At 33.6% G+C, this 24,963-nt stretch overlaps 1 protein-coding gene across 1 annotated transcript in view; it reads left to right on the plus strand.

Annotated features, from left to right (window-relative positions):
- DNHD1 (dynein heavy chain domain 1) overlaps positions 1–24,963 on the plus strand; it is a 120,225-nt gene that overhangs the window by 56,999 nt on the left and 38,263 nt on the right. The window contains exons 18-22 of the mRNA XM_074302538.1: positions 59–257; positions 559–653; positions 2,194–2,410; positions 9,994–10,119; positions 24,769–24,866. Coding sequence (XP_074158639.1) covers positions 59–257; positions 559–653; positions 2,194–2,410; positions 9,994–10,119; positions 24,769–24,866 — 735 coding nt within the window. The remainder of the gene's footprint in view (positions 1–58; positions 258–558; positions 654–2,193; positions 2,411–9,993; positions 10,120–24,768; positions 24,867–24,963) is intronic.

The following is a 24,963-nucleotide window of genomic DNA, read 5'->3' on the forward strand; positions in this document are numbered from 1 at the left end:
TTGATTTATTTATCAAGGTCTAGTGGGACCTGCTGAGAGGTCCCATCATTCTCCTTAGTTCAGTACCTCTTTGGCCTGGGACAAGACAGATGAATGGTTGACTGAGGCCATCAAGTTAAGCAGGCTATTCATGGTGGCAAATCCCGTAATACAAACTTGTATGCGTCTGGTGGAGGAATTTCGGAGCTATTTGCCAGTGCTGTCTATGATGGACTACTCCCACTTGCAACTCAGCGGCTGGCACGCCATTTTTCGAGGTGGGAGAGAGGGTCAATGGGTGGAGAAGCAAGAGATGTCCTAGTCAACCTGGTCAATTTTCCATCAGTTCTAGGACTTGGGCCCTTTCTTTCTCTGGTTTCCTTCTTTCATTGCCCACTGGATATAGGGTCCCCTCTTTCCCCTAATAAGTCCTAAGATTCTTGTCCTCTTTCTCTCATTTTACATATCTACCCATATACCCCCTGCCTAGTAGATGGGGCATCCCTTCCTCATGTGGAGAAAGCTGAGCAGGCTAGAGCCCACATGGTCACTCTGACCTGCTCTCCTAACTTTCTATAGCCATGGGGGCAGGCTGCCCTGAGAACATTGAACTCCTGACTTTGGGCCAGCTGCTTTCCTACCCTCTGCTAGAATACCGAAATCGAATCTCTCAGGTAGGACTGAGGCTGGGTTTGGGCTGGAGGGTGGAGGTAGACATTAGTTAGGCTGGATTTAACTTGTGAAGCCTCAAAATGATTATATCCATAACAATTTCTGTTAGTATGAGTGAGGGGCAGGTTGTCAGGTTCCCCTCCTTTGAAGATTGGGTAGAAAAGAAAGCAGTATATTAGGGCCAAGTAAGGTGGGTCCATTAAGAATATGTTATTCTAGACTAGTCCCATGTCCTTTTCTGATAAGGCTATTAGTTTGGCAGAACAAAGTAATGCCATAGTCCCAATACCTCTTAACTTCAGCAAAGCATTTGTAAATTGGAAATAATTCATGGATAAATATAGATAAATTGGAAAAAAATAACATAAAACCTTCTTCTGATAAGATATCAGAATAAATAGTTGAAGACTATCTAGTGAAAACAATAGCAAAATGAAAGCTGGTTAAATAATGACATTCAGGAAATGTTTATTAATGATGCTCAACCCAAGTGAAGTCTTCAATAGGGTGTCCTAGAGATTTGTCCTTGACCCTGTTCCATGTTATTAATGATTTGGATCCAGGTAAAGAAGGTTAATTTATAAAAATTTACAGATGACATAAAGCTGAGAGGGATAGCTAAAACATCATTTGGATGACAGAATAATAGTGGTGATAAAGATGTTAACTTTATTGTACTTTAATGATTATAAAAGCCTTTCCCTCTGATTATCTCATTTTATCCTTATACAATGATCCATGTTGTCAGGGCAAGGATTATTATCTATATTTTATAAACTAGGAGACTCAAGGTCTTTTGACTTCTTGTGTCCTCTCCAACATTGCAATATAAAACTAAAAACATCTAGGAAAGGTTTAGCAGGTATAAATATAAAATTATATGCGTAGGTCCAAAAAGTAAATCATATATGTAAAAAGTGGAGGTCATTTTCAAGTGAAAATATCTGCTTTGAATTTGTTGTTTCAAATCACTATGAGACATATAGGACAAAAGCTCAAGAAACAGACCAGGACTAGAGATAAATATATGTAGATCTGTATATACATATTGCTTATTGAAAAGTCTAATACAATCTAAGGGAATGCTTTTATAATTTTGTCTTTATCAGACCACATTTGGAATATTGTGTTCACTTCTCTGTATAACCTTTTAGAAGGCACACTGGCAAATTGAGACATTTTCAGATGAGAGCCTATAGAAAGGTGAAGGGAAATATGGAAAGTTCTCTTGAAAGAACTAGAAATATTTGGCTGGAAAAAAGAAAATTTCTGTTAGCTGTAATAGGAAATACACTACAGATTTGTTGTTCTTGTCTAGAAGGGCAGACCTAGAAGCAACAGGTGAAAGAACAATGATTCAAATTTCAGCCTCCTTAAGAAGAATTTCCCTTATAGTCAAGGCTGTCTAGCATTAAAATAGGCTATTTTTAGTGATCTCCCTGTTACAGGATATATCTAAGTGAAGCTTGAATCGCCACTGTTATAAATATTGTAGAGAAGGGTCCTTCAAACCCTTTTCAATACTGAGCTCTATCATTCCAGATCTGGAATAATGAGAATGAGCGCTACCAGCTTCAGGAGAGTATGCGGAAGCTGGAACAGATTTGGAAGAGCCAACAGCTCCGTCTTCTCAGTTTTATCCTTTATGTGCCCTATGAGCCTCCCCCTTCAGAGAAGTCCCAGAGACATACGCACAACCGAGGCCAAGGACAGCAGTTGGAGATAGTGGCTAAGGACAGCGGGACCTATACACTGTCTGGTAATGTTTGGTATTCTCTAACCCGGCAGTTGTCCTCACTAGGACATAGTCTCAACTTTGTCACATTCTTTAACTGTAAATTCACTACTTTATAGAGCAATTCATTCCACGGATAGATAGCCTTAATTGTCAGGAAAGATGTCTTTAAAAATGTGGTCAATTCTTTCCCTATGTATTAACATAAATCTTTTTTGGACAACTTCATCTTTTTCTTCCCTCCCCCCTGATTTTTTGAGTCTGCAGAATTTCATTTTTCTGAACTTCTCATACCTTTTGGACTGACTTTTTCAGTAGAATTTTAGGTTATGGATCCTATCTATCCTTTCTCTGAACTTTTTGAATCTTCTGTGCCCAAATCTTGCCTGCTTTTCAGATTATAGTGTGAATATATATATATATATATATATATATGTATATGTATGTAGTCTGAATATATATATATATATATATATATATATATATATATATATATATATACCCAGTTTTTCTCTCTCTCTAGAACAAAGCTTCTTTGTTGCAACCCTATATGGGATTGCATAACTGAATATGGGGGGTCATGAAATTATGATTTATTTTTAGTAAATATTTGATGTCTCTACCTATTTTATATACCTATATGCCTAGGGTTATGTAAAAATTTCTTGGGCAAGAAAGGGTGAGTGGAAAAAGTTTAAGAAGTCCTGTTCCACAGCATGAGTTCTAGAATGAAATGGTAATTTCATATATAACTTCTCATTGATATTACTTTCATTTCTACTTGAGCAAAAGCTCTTCATTTTTACTTGGAATCAGGCCCAGGATAGAAGATTCTTTCACTGGTTCCTCCAACACTGGGAGAATAAAATTATCATTAAGGATAGCTTTATTATTGTATATTATAACTCTTCTGTTTTTGGCACAAAGATCGCTCACAGATACCTGGGCAATTGAAGTTGTCTCTGTTCCAGGTTTGAGAGCTCTTTTCCTAACTCCTCATGTCTTCCTTTTGTCTTGTTAGTCTCTATTATATAAGACAGTAACAATGTTGCTTTTAATTTCTGATTTCATTTGGTATTGAAAGGAAAAAGATTAATGACTTGAATGTTTTGTTCTTTATAGCCTTTCTAATCTTTTATGAGCTGTAATCATTAGGATAAAGAAATAACTGTGATTTATAGTAAGAGTATTTAAAAAAAAAGCCCTGTGGATAATCAGACTATGAAGTAATGTCAGGGAAATTGCTGCGTTAGTTAACCTTAGAAATGTAACTAAATCATTTTAAAGTGTGTATCTTAAGTATATGACCATAAGAATCATACCTATATAGTAATCTTTACATTAAAATAATAAAGGAAGAAAACCCTGTCAAAGGGCTAATTGAGAAGGAACAAAGGATGTCATAAAACTAGGACATAGTGACTTGCAAAATGCAATCCTGCATGAATCAGCTTCTGGAAGACTTTGTTACAATACATGAATCTATAGATCTATAAATAAATGTAAATTTTATATCTTGGGGCCTCAGGTTTTCAGGTTTCTTTTTTATAATATTCACCTAAATACTCACCACAGTTCATTGCCCCTTGGGTTTTGGATTTCTTCAAATAAACCTGTTTGTATAATATATAAAGTTATATTACCTCTTCATTCCAATTCCTTAGCCTATTCTGTCCCTATTAAATAATACATACCTCTCTAGAACCGTTTTCCAAACATAGACTCCATCACACCAAGTTTCAGTGGTATAGATGATATCAAATTTGCTTCATTCATTGAATCAAATAAACATTTATTTAGTGCCTAATTATGTACAGGTAACTGTTCTGGTTGGTTATTGTCCTTTGTTCTTGAAGAAGACCAAAATGATATCCCTATGTTGGTGTTAAGGTAAAGTATAGACTGTGACTGATCAGATCAATGTGAGCATGAATGTTCTTTTATAGATTGGGCACAAATAATCTATACAAATATTTGGCATGGAGATGTCTCTAAATTTGCACCTCTCATGTTTCTGTTAAACTACACTGCAATTCTGCTTCATTTATGGAGCACAGCCTCTTCTTGGATGTGGGTGTGCCATGCTGGATAGTCCTTTGCCAGTATCTCCTGTGTTATGCAATCAACTCCAAGTTCTTCAGAAAGACCTTGAGAGTGTTCTTATATCATTTCTTCTGATCATGTGAGCATCTTTCTTCCCAGAGTTCTCCAGAAAGTAGTTGGTTTTTGGTTTTTTTTTTTGGCAAATATATAATGAGCATTTGAACAATGTGGCCAGTCCATTGAAGTGGTGCTCTCTGCAGTAGAGTTTGAATGCTTGGTAATTTAGTCCATTTGAGAAAAGACCTCATTGTCTGGTATCGTATATTGCCAGGCAACCTTGAGAATCTTCTTAAGACAATTCAAATGGAAGCAGTTTGGTTTCCTGGCATGATGCTGGTATACATTCCAGGTTTCATAGACATATAATAATGAAGTCAGACAGAAGAAGCAAACAAGTTCTGGCCATGAGTGATTTTCTGCTGTGGAAGGAATATAGAAACAATCATAAGTGCAATATGATCAACTGGAGGGATATCTTGTTATCTGAGACTTAATACCTGAAGAAAACTACCTTTTTCTTGTGACTTTTGAATGGTTTAGAGTTAGAAATTATCTTGGAGGTCACCTAATAGACCTATTAAGAGTTAATCCAGATAATAGAAGTTATCTAGTCAAAACCCTTGTGGAGGCTGAGATGTTAAATGACAACTAAAGTAATCTGGACAGTGACAGGGTTAGAATCTAGACATGGGGTCTTAGGATTTCCAGGTCCACACTATCATACTGCCAGAAAAATCTAGAAGAAATCTTCAGGAAATATAAAATTCTACTCAGAAATCTAAGATTTTAGATGATGTTTTTTATCATTGCCATAATTTGAATATATGAAGAGAAAGGAAGATACAGAAAATGAACATCTTGCTAAGAAGATAGTGCTTAAGAATAGAATTTTAATTTTAAATGGTGGCTTAAGATGAGCACCTAGGAGAAAAGAATGTATGAGGGCTTTCAACTGAAAAAAAGAGAACATCCCAAATGCAATCTCTAAACCACATATTATGAAGAGTTGCAAGTATGATATAGGAAGAATAGCAATGGGAGTGTCCAGTAGAAAGGAAGAAACAATATCTAGGAAGAGGAGCAGTTATAAATATTGTTGTCTCAGATTTCTTTACAGGGATTATGTCAGAAATGTGCAGGCTATGGGTACAAAGTGAATTTGAAATTTTTTTTAAATTAATTTTTATAATTATATCATTTTCTTTGACAGTACATATGCATAGGTAATTTTTTTTACAACATTATCCCTTGTACTCCCTTCTGTTCCGAGTTTTTCCCCTCCTTCCCTCCACCCCCTCCCCTAGATGGCAGGCATTCCCATACATAATAAATATCTTATAGTATATCCTAGGTACAATATATATGTGCAGAACCGAATTTTGTTGTTGTTGTTGTTGTTGCAAAGGAAGGATTGTATTCGCAAGGTAAAAATAATCTGGGAAAAGAGAAGAAACACTGGGAGGGGAATGTAAATTGTTAGCACTAATATCTGTCTGCCCAGGTTGCATGTACCTTCGGATTCTAATGTTTATTGTGCAACAAGAAAATGATATTCACACACATGTATTGTACTTAGACTATATTGTAACACATGTAAAATGTATGGTATTGCCTGTCGTCGGGGGGAGGGAATAAGGGAGGGGGGGTAATTTGGAAAAATGAATACAAGGGATAATATTATAAAATATATATATATATATATATATATATAATAATAAAAAAAAATAAATAAATAAATAAATAAATAAATATATGATAAAAAAAAAAATAATCTGGGAAGAGAAACAAAACAAAACAAAACAAAAAAACCAATGCTCTCAGTTTACACTCATTTCCTAGTGTTCCTTTTCTGGGTGTAGCTGATTCTGTCCATCATTGATCAATTGGAATTGGATTAGCTCTTCTCTATGTCGAAGATATCCACTTCTATCAGAATACATCCTCATACAGTATCATTGTTGAAGTGCATAATGATCCCCTAGTTCTACTCGTTTCACTCAGCATCAGTTGATATAAGTCTCTCCAAGACTCTCTGTATTCCTCCAGTTGGTCATTTCTTACAGAGCAATAATATTCCATAACCTTCATATACCACAATTTACCCAACCATTCTCCAATTGATGGGCATCTGTTCATTTTCCAGTTTCTAGCCACTACAAAAAGGGCTGCCCAAACATTTTGGCACATACAGGTCCCTTTCCCTTCTTTAGTATTTCCTTGGGATATATGAATTTGAAATCTTAAGATTATTGTGATCAAGAAAGTCTTAGGCATAATTGGAACTTAATAGGATATTTAGTTATCCCTGGAATATGGCAATGGAAAGCTATACTTTCTTCAAAAGGAATAGAATAGATAAGACTTGGTGAAGTGATATTGTAAATCAGCATAACAAACTATGTAGAAATCCATGAACTAGACCATGGAATAAAAGTGGAAAAGGACTTATATGATGATCAAAACAGACACAGAAATGATATTCAGATGGAATTCTGCTACAAACCACCTGGCCTGTAGAAAGTGAAAAATATGATGAATTTAAGAATTATGTCTCAAGTTGACATGGAAGCAGAATGTGTTAATAGGGGATTCTTTGTTTCTCCTGGAATCTTATCTGCTAAAAGTAAATAAGCCAAAAAATTATTGATTTACTATACTGATAAGTTTATCCTTCATGAAGCAGAGTAATGAACCTGCTATTCTAGAAATTATTTTGTCCAAACACTTGCAATGTTTTTTTTCCTCAATCATACACATCATTGAAATCTGAAAGAAAACTAAGGAACTAAGGGAATAACTTGGTGCTGAAATAAGAGTCACTTTGAAAGTGAGTAGGCTATTTCAAGGTTCCTGACAGATAAGAAAACAAAAAACCAGTTATAGTTTGATGTGTACACTACACTATAGGATAATTTAGAGAAAAGTTGGGCTGGATCTCATGGGGCAAGATTCTGTGAGGGAAATTAATTCAGAGGGATAGGAAGCTCTCAATGAAATTCTGGTGACACAGATGGAATTTATATTAATGAGAAGTAAAAGGGATGTAGTGGGCAGAACTTTGCATTAAGATCAGACTGGCAGACTGGCAGACTGGTAGAGGAGACTGGGTCAGACTATGACAGACATAGACTGTGAAGGGGACAATAAAGACTTTATTCTTGACCATTCTCGTGGATTCTCATGGTGTTTATCCTCCTGAGATCAAAGCCCGTCAGACCTCCAGAAAACTAGCCTGAATATTACAAAGGAGAATTAAAGAAACTTTCTAATTACATTTCTCTTATCAACTAATTTTTAAAAGATATATATAAGGTTGACTCAAGAGCAGTCAACTGAAAATTAATACCAAATCATTACACAGGAACAATAAATTATAGTGTCTAGATTCATGGGCCTTTGCTTGGATCAAGCTCCATTCTTGTACTATAGAATGTTGTGTACTGACCATGACTAGTCTTGAGTTTGGTAGCCAATACCAGGCCACTCTTCAAGGTATTCCGAGTCTACTCCAAGTTTGTTTTGCTCTGCATAATATTTCCCTTTTTCACAAGGAGTTCTTAGGATTGTCCCTTATGTTAGATTCTTCCCAGGATCCTTTCCCCATACTACTAGACTCAGAAGTTACATCAGGACTTGGCCTACTTTTTGCCACAGGGAACCTGGCACCTACCACTTTAAGTTTCACTGTTGCCCTCCCTTTCTGCTACTAGGCAAGGATGCTGTTCATGGGCTAGGTTCTTTACAGGGTTTCTTTCTTGCCTCAGGATTCTGAGGTGCCCTGTTTTGGGCTTTTTGAAGCTCAACCTTTCTATAGCTGAATTCTGGGGTTGTCCCCTGGGGTTTCCAGGACTAACTTTTGCCTAGGGATCACGTTCTGCTAATGTGCTTAGAGCTATTCCTTCTCTCATTATGAGGCATATGCCATGGTTTCTGTCTATCACAGTGATTCAATATTGGGGTTCTGGTGAGATTCTGCAGTCTTCTTGTGTACTCCTGGTCTAGGTAGAAGTGCCTTTTAAACTTCTCTTTTCAGACTTTGATTTCTCTCCTTCATGCATGTACTTTATCTACAATTCAATCAACTGACTTCATGTTCTTCACACATCATTCCATCTCCCACTTCCAATCCTTTGCACAAGCTGTCCCTCATATTTGTTGGCTGATTTTACCTTTTGATGAATGAAAGTATCATTAACCACTTATATCTTAGATAGTATGAGTGAGAGAAAGCTATTGTGTTATGTGACAAGTGAAAGATAAAATGACTGAGGAAATAAAAGATTCAATTTTCTGAGCATATTGAGTTATTAAACAATGCATGGCAATTGCCCAACAAACTGGAACCAGACTGCCTCACTTTAGGTTTTGAAAATGGAGAGAAACAGATAAAATTTTATACATTAAAAACAATTATTTAAATAAGACCAAGTAACTAAAAGGAAACAATATGACAGGTAATCTGATTCCAATTGGATGAAAGATTAGGACTCTTCAAGTTGGGAGGTGGGAGGAGAGTGAACAGGTATAATTACCTGAAATCAGAAAAGGTGTTCCTTTCTTTTATGATTCCTCCCAAGTATCTATAAAGAGTCATAGAAACTATAATTGATTGATCACTATGGGGCCACTTTTCAGATGAAATGCATGGATTGCTTGAGATGTACAATTGTTCACTCTTTGGGTCTGAGTTTCTGGTTAATATAACTTAAGTCCTTAGTTATGGATCTCAGCAGATAGAGGTTTGTAATTTTCTCACAAGATAAAAATTGGACTAGATCCATAATTGAACAGCAAAGGAACTGAGACAGGCCCTGAATTGTCACAAGATGGAATCAGTGTAGTTAATTCAATTCCTACTTGCTTCCCTAATCTGCTCAGTTCCCTCAGTTACAGCCCCATACCTTTAACTTTTTTTTTTTTAAATCAGCCATATCATTGAAATTTGAAAAAGAGCAAACTTGGGGGTAGCTAGGTGGCCCACTGGATAGAGCACCAGCCCTGAAGTCAGGAGGACCTGAGTCCAAATTTGTCCTCAGACACTTAATACTTCCTAGTTGTTCGACCATGGGCAAGTCACTCAACTCCCAATTGCCTCAAAAAGAAAAAAAGAAAAGAAAAGAAAAAAAGAAAAGAAAGAAAAAGAAATTTTGTAAATTAAAAAAAATAAAAGTAATACAGAGTAGATCTGATTATTATAATAACCCTGGGAACAAGTGCTTCTTTATGAGAGGCTAAAGGTTCTCAGTTCTCTCAATCTTCAATCCATTTCATCAAAACCTAGCCATAGATGGTATATTGGTACTGCTTCTGGGTTAGAGTGAATTTTTTATCCACCTGAGATGTGGATTTCCTTTTTAAATACATTCTTCATTTCTACCTTCCAGTTGCCCCATCTACCATGGGGCCTACAGTATTAAACTAGAAGAACAAGTAACTCAGGAAAGAATGAGACTCTTTATTAATTGTTCCTTGCCCAACTACACTGTATCATATTTTATTTCCAGATATCAGTAGCCTGCAAGATGGAATTGAAGAAAGCCTGCAGATTCTACTCAAAATCTTGAATTCCCAATATACTGAGAATATCCGGGACCAAGCCCAGGAATGGGTGGCCATCTTTCGAGGCTTACGTGAGTGTTCAGGAGAGAGGTGGAGAGAGGCAGAGGGAGATTTAAAGGAATGAAAAGGGTGTGTGTGTGTGTGTGTGTGTGTGTGTGTGTGTGTGTGTGTGTGTAAGAGTAAAATGAGAATAAGAGCTCTTGAGGGAAGAAATAGGATGTAAGGAAGAGGTATTTCTGAAACTCTTGAGTAACCCTTAAGAAGAGAATATAAGAAAATGAGGGCATGTGAATATAGCTACCATGTTACAAAACCCTAGGACTGATCCAAACTTAAATGATAATTATATAATTTAATCCTAAAGAAATGGTACATTGTGACCCTGGGCAAGTCACTTAACCTCAGTTGCCTCCAGAAAAACAAAAGCAAAACCAAAAACAAAACACCAAGAAATAGTAAATCAAATCCTAGAATTCTCAAAGAAAATGATAACATTGAAATAAGACTTTTGGAATACAATCAAAATGGGAAAAACTTGACATTTTCATCAACAAAAGAGAAAAGGAAAGCTCAAAGAATGCAACTCAAAAATTAGAAAATTTACACAAACAATGAAATCCCTAAATAAAAGTTTAGAAAATTAAAAATTATCACAATTGAAAACAAAAACAAAAACAAAAAAAACTTGTTGGATTGTTAAAATAAGATTTATTTTTATATGTAAAATTATTAGGTAGTCTGATTTTTTGAGAGAGGAAATAATATTGCATATATTAAAACTATTATATTAAAAATGAAGAAAGCTTATAACATAAGAATAATAAATGAACTAGAAATTATTCCATCCAATTTAATGTTACTAAAACTGATCATTTAATAAAATGGATATTCACAACAATGAATATGAAACAAACAATATGAAATGTCCAGATAACAGAAAAAGAATAAAGATCTTAAATAAGCAAAACTCAGAAAAAGAAATTGAACCAGCTGGTGAATTTTGTATCAAACATTTAAAGAATAGTTTTAATATTTTATAAACTTTAAAAATTAGGAATGGAAGGGATCCTATCAAATTCTTTTGTGAAACAAATATGATCTGATATTCAAATTATGGAGAGAAAATTGAAGAGAAGAAAAATTATAGGACATCTCTAATATTGACAAAAATAGTTAAATAATAGCAAAGAGATTAGTATTTAGAAATTTGAATTTATTAGATTAATAGTTTTTTCAATGATAGGAAAACTATACATAACCATATTAATAACAAAAAATAACAAAATCTATGCTAATAGATTTAGAAATAGTATATGGGGGCAGCTAGTTGGTGTAGTAGACAGAGCACCTACCCTTAAGTGAGAAGGACCTGAGTTCAAATGTAACCTCAGACATTTAACACTTCCTAGCTGTGTGACCCTGTGCAAGTCACTTAACCCCAGCCTCAGGGGGGAAAAAAACAACTAAAAAGTATAGAAAATAATTTCTACACATTTTCATAAACAAAAAAAGAAAAAGAAATAAGTGGAATAAATGGACCTTTCCTCAGTAAATTATATATTTAAAACCTATAGCCAGCATTGTATAGAGTGAAGAAATACTGGAGGCCTTTCAAGTAATATCAAAGGTAATATCACTATTATTTGATATAATACTAGAAATGCTATGTATAAGAATAAGCTAAGAAAAATAAGGTATCCATAGTTAAAGAGAAAATGAGCAACTTTTAAAGATGTTCTGATGGATTAAAGAAACATTCAACTAAAATTGACAATTTTTTAAAAGTTGTAGAATATAAAACAAGTCACATAAATCTTTACCATTCTGAGTATTATTAAAAGCCTTCAAAGGGAAATTTAATTTAAAATAATTATAGAATAGATAAAATATTGGGGAGCCAGTGTACCAAAACATACACAGGAACTATATCAATGCAGTTATAAAAGACTATTGAATACAGACCTAAATAAATGGAGAGGAGAGAAATTAACTCCATAATTGAGCCATACCAATATAATAATAAATGCATCCTACATTAATACACTTATTTGGCATCATATCAATCAAATCCTTCCCCAAGAATTTACAAGTTAATATTTGTTAGAAAAAAAATTTTTCATTCATCTGGAGAGGAAAAAAATGTCAAAAATTTTAAAATAATTTTAAAAAGTAGAAAGGAAAGGGATTTTAGCAATACCAGAACTCAGACTACAGAGGAGTAATTAATCATCAATTTGGCTGGTTAAAAAAATAGAAAAAGTTGATCAGTGGAATAGAGTGATGATAAAGATAAGATATAATCATCAAGTATATAATAAAAAAATTAAATCCAAAGACCCTTACCTAGGAGGTCAGTACTTGCTTTTTGACAAAAACTCCTGGAAAACTAGAAAGCACTCATTTACTAGTTATGTGAACTTAGGCAAGTAAAAATCTCTGTGTGTCTGTTTCCTCATATGTAAAATGGGAATATTACGTCAATTTCCCAGGATGATTGTGAAACTAAGATTTGTGAAGTACTTTGCAAACCTTAAAAATCTATGCAAAATATTAACTTATTATATAATTTATCATCACTATGATTATTGTTGCTACAGTAAGCTCCAAATGAATAGATGACATAGATAGATATAAGAGGTCACATAAGAGCAGCAAGGAAGAAAATACGTTTCTTTACTTTGGATGTGGGCAAAATTCATGCCCAAACAAGGGACAGAGAGGATCCTAGAAAATGAAATGAGCAATTTTAATTATATATAAGGTAACAAATTTTGCATAAAACCAATTGAGTTAAAGTTAGGAAAAAGTTATTTTTAAATCTTTTCAGCAAATTTCTTCGATAAATATTTGGATGTAGATATAGAAACAACAAATTCAAACTTATTTATAACAGCAGCCATTCCACAGTAAATAAATGGGTCAAAAGAAAACAGATGTGTTTTTCCCCCTTTTACAAAATTTTATTTTTTAGATTCACATTCTCTCTTTCCTAATTTGCCCTTTTCCTTTCCACCAAGAAAGCAAGAAAAATGAAACCTTTTACAAAGAAAGAAAAGAAATTCCCTCCATGGCCATGTTGTCAAAAAAAAAAAAAGTTCTCAGTCTGAACTCTTAAGTCTACCATTTCTTTATCTGGAAATGAAAAACTTGTTTCATCATAAGTCTTCTGAAATTGTATTTGATGGTTCAATTGGTTAAAATCCCTAAGTCTTTCCAAGTTGTTTGTCTTTGTAATTTTGTTGTTATTGAATATTGTTCTCCTAGTTTAACTCATTTCACTTTATATCAGTTTATATTTTTCAGGTTTCTCCAAAACTCAACACCATCATTTCTTTTTTTTTAAATTAATTTTACAATTATAATTTTTTGACAGTATATATGCATGAGTAATTTTTAAATTAATTTTTATAATTATAACATTTTCTTTGACAGTACATATTCATAGGTAATTTTTTTTTACAACATTATCCGTTGTACTCCCTTCTGTTCCAAATTTTTCCCCTCCTTCCCTCCACCCCCTCCCCTAGATGGCAGGCATTCCCATACATATTAAATATTTTATAGTATATCCTAGGTACAATATATATGTGCAAAAGAGAATTTTTTTGTTGTTGTTGCAAAGGAAGAATTGTATTCGGAAGCTAAAAATCTGGGAAAAAAAACAAAACAAAACAAAACAATGCTCACAGTTTATACTCATTTCCCAGTGTTCCTTTTCTGGATGTAGCTGATTCTGTCCATCATTGATCAATTGGAATTGGATTAGCTCTTCTCTATGTTGAAGATATCCACTTCCATCAGAATACATCCTCATACAGTATCATTGTTGAAGTGTATAATGATCTCCTAGTTCTGCTCGTTTCACTTAGCATCAGTTGATGTAAGTCTCTCCAAGCCTCTCTGTATTCCTCCAGTTGGTCATTTCTTACAGAACAATAATATTCCATAGCCTTCATATACCATAATTTACCCAACCATTCTCCAATTGATGGACATCCATTAATCTTCCAGCTTCTAGCCACTATGAAAAGGGCTGCCACAAACATTTTGGCACACACAGGTCCCTTTCCCTTCTTTAGTATTTCCTTGGGATGTAAGCCCAGTAGTAGCACTGCTGGGTCAAAGGGTATGCACATTTTGATAACTTTTTGGGCATAATTCCAGATTGCTCTCCAGAATGGTTGGATTCTTTCACAATGAGTAATTTTTTTATAACATTATCCCTTGTATTCATTTTTCCAAATTTTCCTCTCCCTCCCTCTACTCCCTCCCCTAGATGACAGGCAATCCCATACATTTTACATGTGTTACAGTATAACCTAGATACAATATATGTGTGCAAATCCAATTTTCTTGTTGCACATTAAGTATTGGATTCCAAAGGGATAAGTAACCTGGGTAGATAGACAGTAGTGCTAACAATTTACATTCACTTCCCAGTGTTCCTTCTCTGGGTGTAGTTGTTTCTGTCCATCATTGATCAACTGGAAGTGAGTTGGATCTAATTTATGTTGAAGATATCCACTTCCATCAGAATACATCCTCATATAGTATCATTGTTGAAGTGTATAGTGATCTTCTGGTTCTGCTCATTTCACTCAGCATCAGTACATGCAAGTCTATCCAAGCCTTTCTGAATTCATCCTGTTGGTCATTTCTTACAGAGCAATAATATTTCATAACCTTCATATACCATAATTTACCCACCATTCTCCAATTGATGGACATCCATTCATCTTCCAGTTTCTAGCCACTATGAAAACAGCTGCCACAAACATTTTGGCACATACAGGTCCCTTTCCCCTCTTTAGTATTTATTTGGGATATAAGCCCAGTAGTAGCACTGCTGGATCAAAGAGTATGCACAGTTTGATAACTTTTTGGGCATAGTTCCAAATTGCTCTCCAGAATGGCCGGATTCTTTCACAGCTCCACCAACAATGTATTACTGTCCCAGTTTTCCCACATCCCCTCCAGCATTCATCATTATTTGTCCTGTCATCTTAGCCAGTCTGACAGGTGGTTAGTGATATCTCTATATCTCTAGAGTTGTCTTAATTTGCATTTCTCTGATCAGTAGTGATTTGGAACACTCTTTCATATGAGTGGATATAGTTTCAATTTCATTATCTGAGAATTGTCTGTTCATATCCTTTGACCATTTATCAATTGGAGAATTGTTTGATTTCTTATAAATTAGGATCAATTCTCTATATATTTTGGAAATGAGACCTTTATCAGAACCTTTAACTGTAAAAATATTTTCCCAATTTGTTACTTTCCTTCTAATCTTGTTTGCATTAGTATTGTTTGTACAGAAACTTTTTAGTTTGATGTAATCAAAATCTTCTATTTTGTGATCAATAATGATCTCTAATTCTCCTCTGGTCATAAATTCCTTTCTTCTCCACAAGTTTGAGAGGTAGACTATCCTCTGTTCCTCTAATCTATTTATGATCTCATTCTTTATGCCTAAATCATGGACCCATTTTGATCTTATCTTGGTATATGGTGTTAAGTGTGGATCCATATCTAATTTCTGGCATACTGATTTCCAGTTTTCCCAACAGTTTTTTTTCAAATATTGAATTTTTATCCCTAATGTTGGTATCTTTGGGTTTATCAAACACTAGATTGCTATAGTTGTACCCTTTTCTATCCTTCGTACCTAATCTGTTCCACTGATCAACCAGTCTATTTCTTAGCCAATACCAAATGGTTTTGGTGACTGCTACTATATAATATAGCTTTAGATCAGGTATACCTAGACCACCTTCATCTGACTTTTTTTTTTCATTAATTCCCTTGAAATTCTCGACCTTTTATTCTTCCATATGAACTTTGTTGTTATTTTTTCTAGGTCCCTAAAATAGTTTCTTGGGAGTCTGATTGGCATAGCACTAAATAAATAGATTAGTTTGGGGAGTATTGTCATCTTTATTATATTCACTCGGCCTATCCAAGAGCACTGAATGTCTTTCCAATTATTTAAATCTGACTTTATTTTTGTGGCAATGCCTTGTAATTTTGTTCATATAATTCCTGACTTTTCTTTGGTAGATAGATTCCCAAATTTTATGCTCTTGACATTTGTTTGGAATGGAATTTCTCTTTGTGTCTCTTGCTGTTGCTGAGGATTTATGTGGATTTATTTTGTACCCAGCAACTTTGCTAAAGTTGTGAATTATTTCTAATAACTTAGAATCTCTAGGGTTTTCTAAGTATACCATCATATCATCTGCAGAGAGTGACAGTTTGATTTCCTCATTACCTACTCTTATTCCTTTAATCTCTTTCTCGACTCTTATTGCCAAGGCTAGAGTTTCTAGTACTATATTGAATAGTAATGGTGATAGTGGACAACCTTGTTTCACTCCTGATCTTACTGGAAAAGGTTCCAGTTTATCTCCATTACATATTATGCTTACTGACGGTCTTAAATATATGCTCCTGATTATTCTAAGGAATAGTCCATTTATTCCTATACTCTCAAGTGTTTTTAGAAGGAATGGATGTTGGATTTTATCAAATGCTTTTTCTGCATCTATTGAGATGATCATATGGTTTTTATTAATTTGATTATTAATATGGTCAATTATACTAATAGTTTTCCTAATATTAAACCAGCCCTGTATTCCTGGTATAAATCCTACTTGATCATAGTGTATTATCCTGGGGATGATTTTCTGAAGTCTTTTTGCTAATATCTTATTTAAGATTTTAGCATCAATATTCATTAAGGAAATTGGTCTATAGTTTTCTTTCTCAGTTTTTAATCTACCTGGTTTAAGTATCAGTACCATGTCTGTGTCATAAAAGGAGTTTGGAGGACTCCTTCATCCCCTATTTTTTCAAATAGTTTATATAACATTGGGGCTAGTTGTTCTTTAAATGTTTGGTAGAATTCACATATAAATCCATCTGGTCCTGGGGATTTTTTCCTGGGGAGTTGATTAATAGCTTGTTCTATTTCTTTTTCTGAAATGACTATTTAAACAATTTATCTCCTCCTCTGTTAATCTAGGAAGCCTATATTTTTGGAGGTAGTCATCCATTTCACTTAAGTTATCAAATTTATTGGCATAAAGTTGGACAAAGTAACTCATTATTTCTCTAATTTCCTCTTCATTGGTGGAAAAATCCCCCTTTTCATTTGTAAGACTAACAATTTGATTTTCCTCTTTCCTTTTTCTGATCAGATTTACCAAAGGTTTATCTATTTTATTGGCTTTTTCATAAAACCAACTCTTGGTTTTATTTATTAATTCAATAGTTTTTTTTTTACTTTCAATATTATTGATTTCTCCTTTTAATTTTAGTATTTCAAGTTTAGTTTTCGGTTGGGGGTAACACCATCATTTCTTAAATCACAACAGCATTCCGTCACATTCATACATTATATAACCTGTTCAACTTTTCCCCAATTGATGAATTTTAAATTCTCTACCACCACAAAAAGAGCTGCTATATTTTTAATATATTAATTCTTTTTCTCTTAAATATTTTTGGGGTATAAAACTAAAAGTGATGTTATTAGTACTATACAAAACAGCAATTTTTAAAGAAGTCCCTGTTAACATGAAAAAACAGTCTGAATTATTAATAATTTAGAGAAATGCAAATTAAGGAAACTAAAGTTTCAATTGTAAATTGAATTCAAATCTTGCCTCAGACAATTACTAGAACAAGTAGATTAATCTCTTCTTGCTGCTTCAGTTATTTCTTTTTTGGGTTGTCTTTTTATTTTTTAAATAGTATTTTTATTTCCCCAAATACATGCAAAGATAGTTTTCAACATTCACCTTTGCAAAATCTTGTGTTCCAATTTTTTCTCCCTTTTTGTCTCCATTCCCCCTCCCCAAGATAGCAAGCAATCCAATATAGGTTAAACATGTGCAATTCTTCTAAACATATTTCCACATTTATTATGCTGCACAAGAAAAAAAGGAAAAAAATAAGAAAAAAACGAAGCAAACAATAAAAAGATGAAAATACTATGCTTTGATCTACATCCATTCTCCTTATTTATCTCTCTGGATGTTGATGGCATTTTGTATCATAAGTCTATTGGAATTGACTTGAATCATCTCATGGTTGAAAAGAACTAAATCCATCACAGTTGGTCATCACATAATCTTCTTGTTATTGGTACAATGTTCTCTTGGTTTTGCTCACTTAAGTTAGCATTAGTTCATGTAAGTTGCTCCAGGTTTTTCTGAAATCTGCCTTCTCATCATTTCTTATAGAACAATAATATTCCCTTACATTCCTATACCATAACTTACTCAGCCAGTCTCCAATTGATGGGCATCCACTCAGTTTCCAGTTTCTAGTCACTACAAAAAGAGCTGCTACAAACATTTTTACACATGTGAGTCTTTTCCCTCTTTTTTTGATCTCTTTGGGATATAAGCCCAGTAGAGATAATAGGTATTGGATATGTACAATGTGATAGCCTTTTGGGCCTAGTTCCAACTTGCTCTCCAAAATAGTTGGATCATTTCACAACTCTACCAATAATGCATTTAGAGTCCTAGTTTCCCCATATGTATTACTTTTCCTGTCATCTTAGCCAATCTGAGAGAGGTGTATAGTAGGTACCTCAGAGTTGTCTCATTTGGACATCTCTAAGAATGGTGATTTGAGCATATTTTCATATGACTAGAAATAGCTTTAACTTTTTCATCTGAAAGATTAACCTATTTTGAATTATTTGCTGTCTAGGAGAAGGGGGAGGGAGGAAGGGAGGGAGAAAAATTAGAACACAAGGCTTTGCAAGAGTGAATGTTGAAAACTATCTTTGCATGTATTTTGAAAAATAAAAAGTTACTATAAAATTTAAAAAAAGAAACCCTGGATATAAAAACTGCCCCCCCCTTTCTGTTTCCCTTTTAATCTAGACTATATTGGTTTTGTTTGCACATAACTTTTTAAATTTAATGTAACCAAAATGCTTAATTTTGCATTTCATAATGTTCTTTAGTTTTTCTTTGGCCATAAATTCTTTCCTTTACAGATATACTAATCCTTATTCTCCTAATTTACTTAAAGAATTATCTTTTTTTGGTCAAAATTATGAACCTATTTTGATCTTATCTTGGTATAAGATGTTAGATGTTGATCAATGCCCAGTTTTTGCCATCCTGTTTTCCAATTTTCCCAGAAAATTTTGTCAAATAGTGAGTTCTTATTCCAGAAGCTAGAGTCTTTGGATTTATCTAATGCTAGATTATTATAATCATTGAGTATTGTATCTTGTGAACATAATTATTCTGTTGTTCCACTATTCTGTTTCTTAGTCTGTACCAAATGGTTTTGATGACTGCTGTTTTATGATACAGTTTTAGGTCTGGCACAGCTAGGCCACCTTCCTTTGTAATTTTTTTTCATTAATTCCCTTGAACTTTTAGAACTTTTGTTCTTCCAGATGAATTTTGTTATTATCTAGTAATTTCTTGCCAGTTTGATTGGTATGGCAGCAAATAAGTATATTAATTAAGATAGAATTGTAATTTTTATTATAGTAGCTCAGCCTACCCATAAGCTCTTGATAAATTCTTCCAGTTGTTTAGATCTAACTTTATTTGTGTAAAACATGTTTTGTATAGCTCCTGGCTTTATCTTGACAGATAGACTCATAAATATTTTATATTGTCTACTTTTATTTTAAATGGGATTTTTCTTTCTATCTCTTGCTGCTAAACTTCATTGGTAACATATAGAAATGCCAATGAATATAAATTTATTTTATATCTTAAAACTCTGCTAAAGTTGTTAATTCTTTCTTATAATTTTTTAGTTGATTATTTAATGTTTCTAATACAATATAGGATAATAGTGGTGATGATAATAAACCTTGCTTTGCCCCTGATTTTACTGGGAAGGCTTTTAACTTACCTACTTTACATATAGTACTTGCTGATGTTTTTAGATTTTTAAAAAAACTCATTTTAAAACTCCATCTATTCCTATGTACTCTGGTGTTTAAATAGGAATGGGTATTTTATTTTGTCAAATGCTTTTTCTGCATCTGTTGTGATAATCAAATAATTTCTATTAGTTTGGTTATTGATATGGTCAATTATGTTGATCATTTTCCTGATGTTAAACCAGTCCTACATTCCTGATATCAATCCCACTTGGTCACAGTGTATTATCCTGGTAATAAATTGCTGTTTTTCTCTTTGCTAATATTTTATTTTAGATTTTTTGTATCAATTTTCATTAGGGAAATAGGTCTGTAATTTGATTCTTTCTGATTTAGGTATCAGCACCATATCCATGTCATAAAAGGAATTTGTTGGGACTTCTTTTCCCCCCTATTTTTCCATATAGTTTATATAGTATTGGAATTAATTGTTCTTAAATGTTTGGTAAAATTCACTTATAAATCCATCTGGCTCTGGAAATTTTTTATTAGAGAGTTCATTGATGACTTGTTCAATTTATTTTTCTAAAATTTAAGTATTTTATTTCCTCTTTTGTTAATCTGGGCAACCTATATATTTTAAAAATATTCATCCATTTTATTTAGGTTGTCAGATTTATTGGCATACAATTTTGCAAAATAGCTCCAAATTATGACTTCAATTTATTCTTCATTGATAGTAAGTTCACTCTTTTCATTTTTGAAACTAGTAATTTGGTTTTCTTCTTTACTTTTTAAAATTAAATTAATCAAAGATTTGTCTATCTTGTTGGCTTTTCATAAAACCAATTCTTAGTTTTGTTTATTAGCTCAATAGTTTTCTTACTTTTAATTTTATTTATCTTTCTTTTGATTTCCAGAATTTCTAATTTGTTATTTATCTGGAGTTTTTAAATTTGTTTTTTTTCTAGCTTTTTTAGTTGTATATACAATTCATTGAACTTCTCTTTCTCTGTTTTATTAATGTAAGAAATATAAATATATTCCCTAGAAATATAGAATGTTCCCTAAGAATTATTTTGTATACATCCCATAAGTTTTGTTTATTGTCTCATTATTGTCATTCCTTTAGATGAAATTATTGTTTCTATAATTTATTTGATTCACTCATTCTTTAGGATTAGATTATTTAGTATCTAATTAATTTTTGGTCTATTCATCCATGACCTTTTACTACTCATAATTTTTATTGTATCTTGATCTGAAAAAGATGCATTTATTATTTCTGCCTTTCTGTATTTGGTTGTGAGGTGTTTATGCGCTAATACATGGTCAATTTTTGTCTAGGTGCTATGTACCACTAAAAAAAGGTACATTCCTTTCTATTCTCATTTCTTCTATTCTCAATATTCAATATTCTTTTCCAAAATTCTGTTCACCTCATTTTTTTTCTTATTTATTTTCTGGTTCGATTTATCTAGTTCTGATAAAGGAGGTTGAGATCTCCCACTAATATAGTTTTGCTATCTATTTTTCTTGCAACTCAATTTCTCCTTCAAGAATTTTGATGCTATATCACTTGGTGCATATAGGCTTAGTATTGATATTACTTCATCATTTTGGTAACCTTTAAGCATGATGTATTTTCCTTTTTTATCTCTTTCAATTAGACTTATTTTTGTTTTGCTTAATCTTAGATCAGAATCACTACCCCTACTTTTTTTTTTTTTTTAATTCAGTTGAAGCACAATGTATTCTGCTACAGCTTTTTACTTTTACGCTGTTTGTATCTGTTTCAAATGTGCTTCTTCTAAACCACATATTGTAGGATTCTGGCTTTTAATCTACTCTATCTGCTTCTGTCTCATGGGAGAGTTCATTCATTCAAATTCACAATTAAAATTACTAACTCTATTTAAACTTTTCTCTCCTTTCACCATTTCCTTCCTTACTGGTGTTTTGTTTCTGACCATCACCTCTCTCAATCTGCCCTCCCTTTTTTCAGACTCCCATTCTTTTCCTTTTTTTCCTTTCTATTTCCCTAGAGAGTAAAACAATTTTTTATACCGAACTAAGTATATATATTATTCCCTTTTTTAGACAAATCTGATGAGATTAAGATTTAAACAATGCTTAGCTACCTCCCTTTTTCCCCTCAACTGTGAAAGGCCTTTTGTGTCTCTTTATGTAACATAATTTAACCCATTTTACCTGTCTTTTCCTCTTCTCTCAGTACAATCTCTTTTCCAGCTCTAATTTCTTTTTTATATCACCACATTAATCAACTTATACTTTCAAGATATAGTTTTCAAGAGTTACATGTTATCCTGTGTAGAGATATAAACATTTTAACCTTTAAAAATTAGGTTTTTTCCCTTCCTTTTACATTGTTATGCTTCTCTTGAGTCTTGTATTTGGAAGATCAAATTTTCTTTTCAGATTTGGTCTTTTCAGCAGAAATGATGGAAAATCCCCTATTTCATTCAATGTCTGTCTCTTCCCCTGAAAGATAATGCTTAATTTTTCTGGGTAGTTGATTCTTGGTTGTAGTTCAAGTTCCTTTGACTTCTAGAATATCATATTCCAGCCCCTTCTATCCTTTAAGGTGGAAGCTGCTAGGTTCTGAGTAATCCTGATTGTGGTTCCTCGATATTTGAATTGTTTCTTTTCTGGTTGCTTGCAGTATTTTTCTCTTTGGTCTGAAAATTCTAGAATTTTCTATAATATTCCTTGAAGTTTTCATTTTAAGATCTCAGAAGGTAATCAGTGGATTCTTTCAATGACGATTTTACCTTCTGGTTCTAGAATATCAGGGCAGTTTTCCTTAATGATTTCTTAAAAGATGTTATGCAAGTTCTTTTTCCCATTCTGGCTTTTAGCTACTACACTAATTTTTAGATTGACTCTTGGATCTGTTTTCCAGGTTAATTTTCTAATGAGGTATTTTGCATTTTCTTCTATTTTTTCATATTTTTGGGGGTTTTCTTTGATGTCTCTTTAAGTCATTTGCTTCCATTTGTTCAATTCTAATTTTTAGTGAATTATTTTCTTCAGTTAATTTTATCTTCTTTTGCATTTGGCCAATTCTACTTTTAAAGTTTTGTTCAGTGGATTTTTTTTTTTTCATTTCATCAATTCTATTTTTTAAGAAGTTGTTTTCTTCAGTATATCTTTTCCCATTTTGCCAGATTTGTTATTTTCTTCATTCAATTTCTGTGCTTTTTTCCCCCAAGCTGTTGGCTTTCCCCCAAAACTTTCATAGTTCTCCTGCATAGCTCCCATTTCCTCCCCCATTTTCTTCTTTCTCTCTTTTAAAATCCTTTTTGAATTCTTTTAAGAGACCCTTTTGAGCTGGAGACAGTTCATATTCCCTTTTGAAACTTCATCTTTGCTTTTGCTGTCCTCTTCTAGGTTTGTGTTCTGATCTTCCCTGTCTCTATAGTAGCTTTCTAGGATCAGAACTCTTTTTGCCTTTTTTTGCTCATTTTAAAAAGTTGAGCTCTGCTCCTAGGACACCGAGGAGATTGTTCCAAGCTTCTTTTGCAGGGAGACAAGAGCCTCTCACTTATTGTGCTGGGGCCAATGGGGTTTTCCAATTGTGCTTGGTGGGCCTAGCCAATTCCCACCTGTCATTCTAGGGTTCGAAGGCTCACATTTTGTTTGTGTAATTGCGTTGGATGTCTCACAACTGGCCTGCTGATCCACTAGACTTCTGAAGTAGGATAGAGTAGCCAATGCTGATGCATTTTGAATAAGAATGTCCTGCTAGATTCCTCATGCTAGGTCTCTCTGTGAAGGGTCTCCTTACACTGGCCCTCCCTGTGCTGGGCTGCTTTCCCCTCTCCTCAATTGAGGCAGACCTTTCCTGAAGTCTTTTCAAGATATCTTAAATTGGAAAATTATTACATTCCAAATATTTGTGGGTTCTGGTTCTGTCACTCCAGAAGCCATTCAGAGGCATGATCTAGCATTCTAATGGAAGCTGGAGCGAGCTTAGAAAATATCCTATCTATTCTCCAGCATCTTGACTCTGCCTCCTCAGTTATCTTACCTTTAAAATGAGGATAATAAAAGTACCCATCTTGTAAGGTTGTTGTGACTATATAAATACTTGCTATTATTATTATAATCTAGAAAAGAACATCTACTTGATGAAGGGAGGGCATTCCTGTCACATGAGGTTGATTTGAAGAGACTATGTTCAATATGTTCAGCATGTTGAAGAGAAGATTTAAGAGGAGTTGATTGTCTTCAAGTACTTGAACTACTATTATATGGAGAATAGAATTAGCCGCCTTCTACATGATCATAGAGGGCATAAATTGGAACAGTATAGGAAAGGCAGATTACCTACCAGAACTTCCTTTCCTGATTCTAGTTAGATGGTTTTCTAAAAGGGAGATAAGGATATTTGAATCAGGAAGGAGTGAATTCATTAGTAAAGATCTTTATTTGGAAGTAGACTACCTATTAGGCTTCATGGTATGGTTAGGAGTTGAATTACATGACCATTAAGGGATCTTGCAATTCTGAGATTCTATGGTTCCAAAATATTGAAGGCTGTTGAATAGATCCTCTGTGGATGATTTATGGTAAGAAATGCATAAAAATAGCACAGGATTAGAAAGTTTGGAAGGGTGACAATTTGTAGTGGTAGAGTATCACATTAATGACATAATAGAACCATTGTGATTATGCAGTCATATCACCACCTTCATTTTTGCTTACCTTGTACATTTTTATTCTTGTGGTTGGTTGGTCTTTAGTTAAAACAGTGGTTCTGGGTCTTTCTTATCTTCTACTAATCTGTAGTTCCTCAAGGACCCTAGCTCAGACTCTTTTATCTTTCTAGGTGCCTTGATGGAAGTTTGGGTAGTATTCCAACAGAAATGGATTTTTCTGAATAAAGTTATCTATGAGATGAAGATCAACTTGCCTAGTCCAGAACTGGTGAGAAGGTGGGCTGGGTATTCTGTAGAACAAGTGAGGAAAGGAGCACTGGGCAAGGACTTCTTGGTTGGGCTCTTTTTTCCTTCCTCCACCTCCT

The sequence above is a fragment of the Sminthopsis crassicaudata genome, chromosome 3 (genome assembly GCF_048593235.1).
Source record: "Sminthopsis crassicaudata isolate SCR6 chromosome 3, ASM4859323v1, whole genome shotgun sequence".
Taxonomy (NCBI): Eukaryota; Metazoa; Chordata; class Mammalia; order Dasyuromorphia; family Dasyuridae; genus Sminthopsis; species Sminthopsis crassicaudata.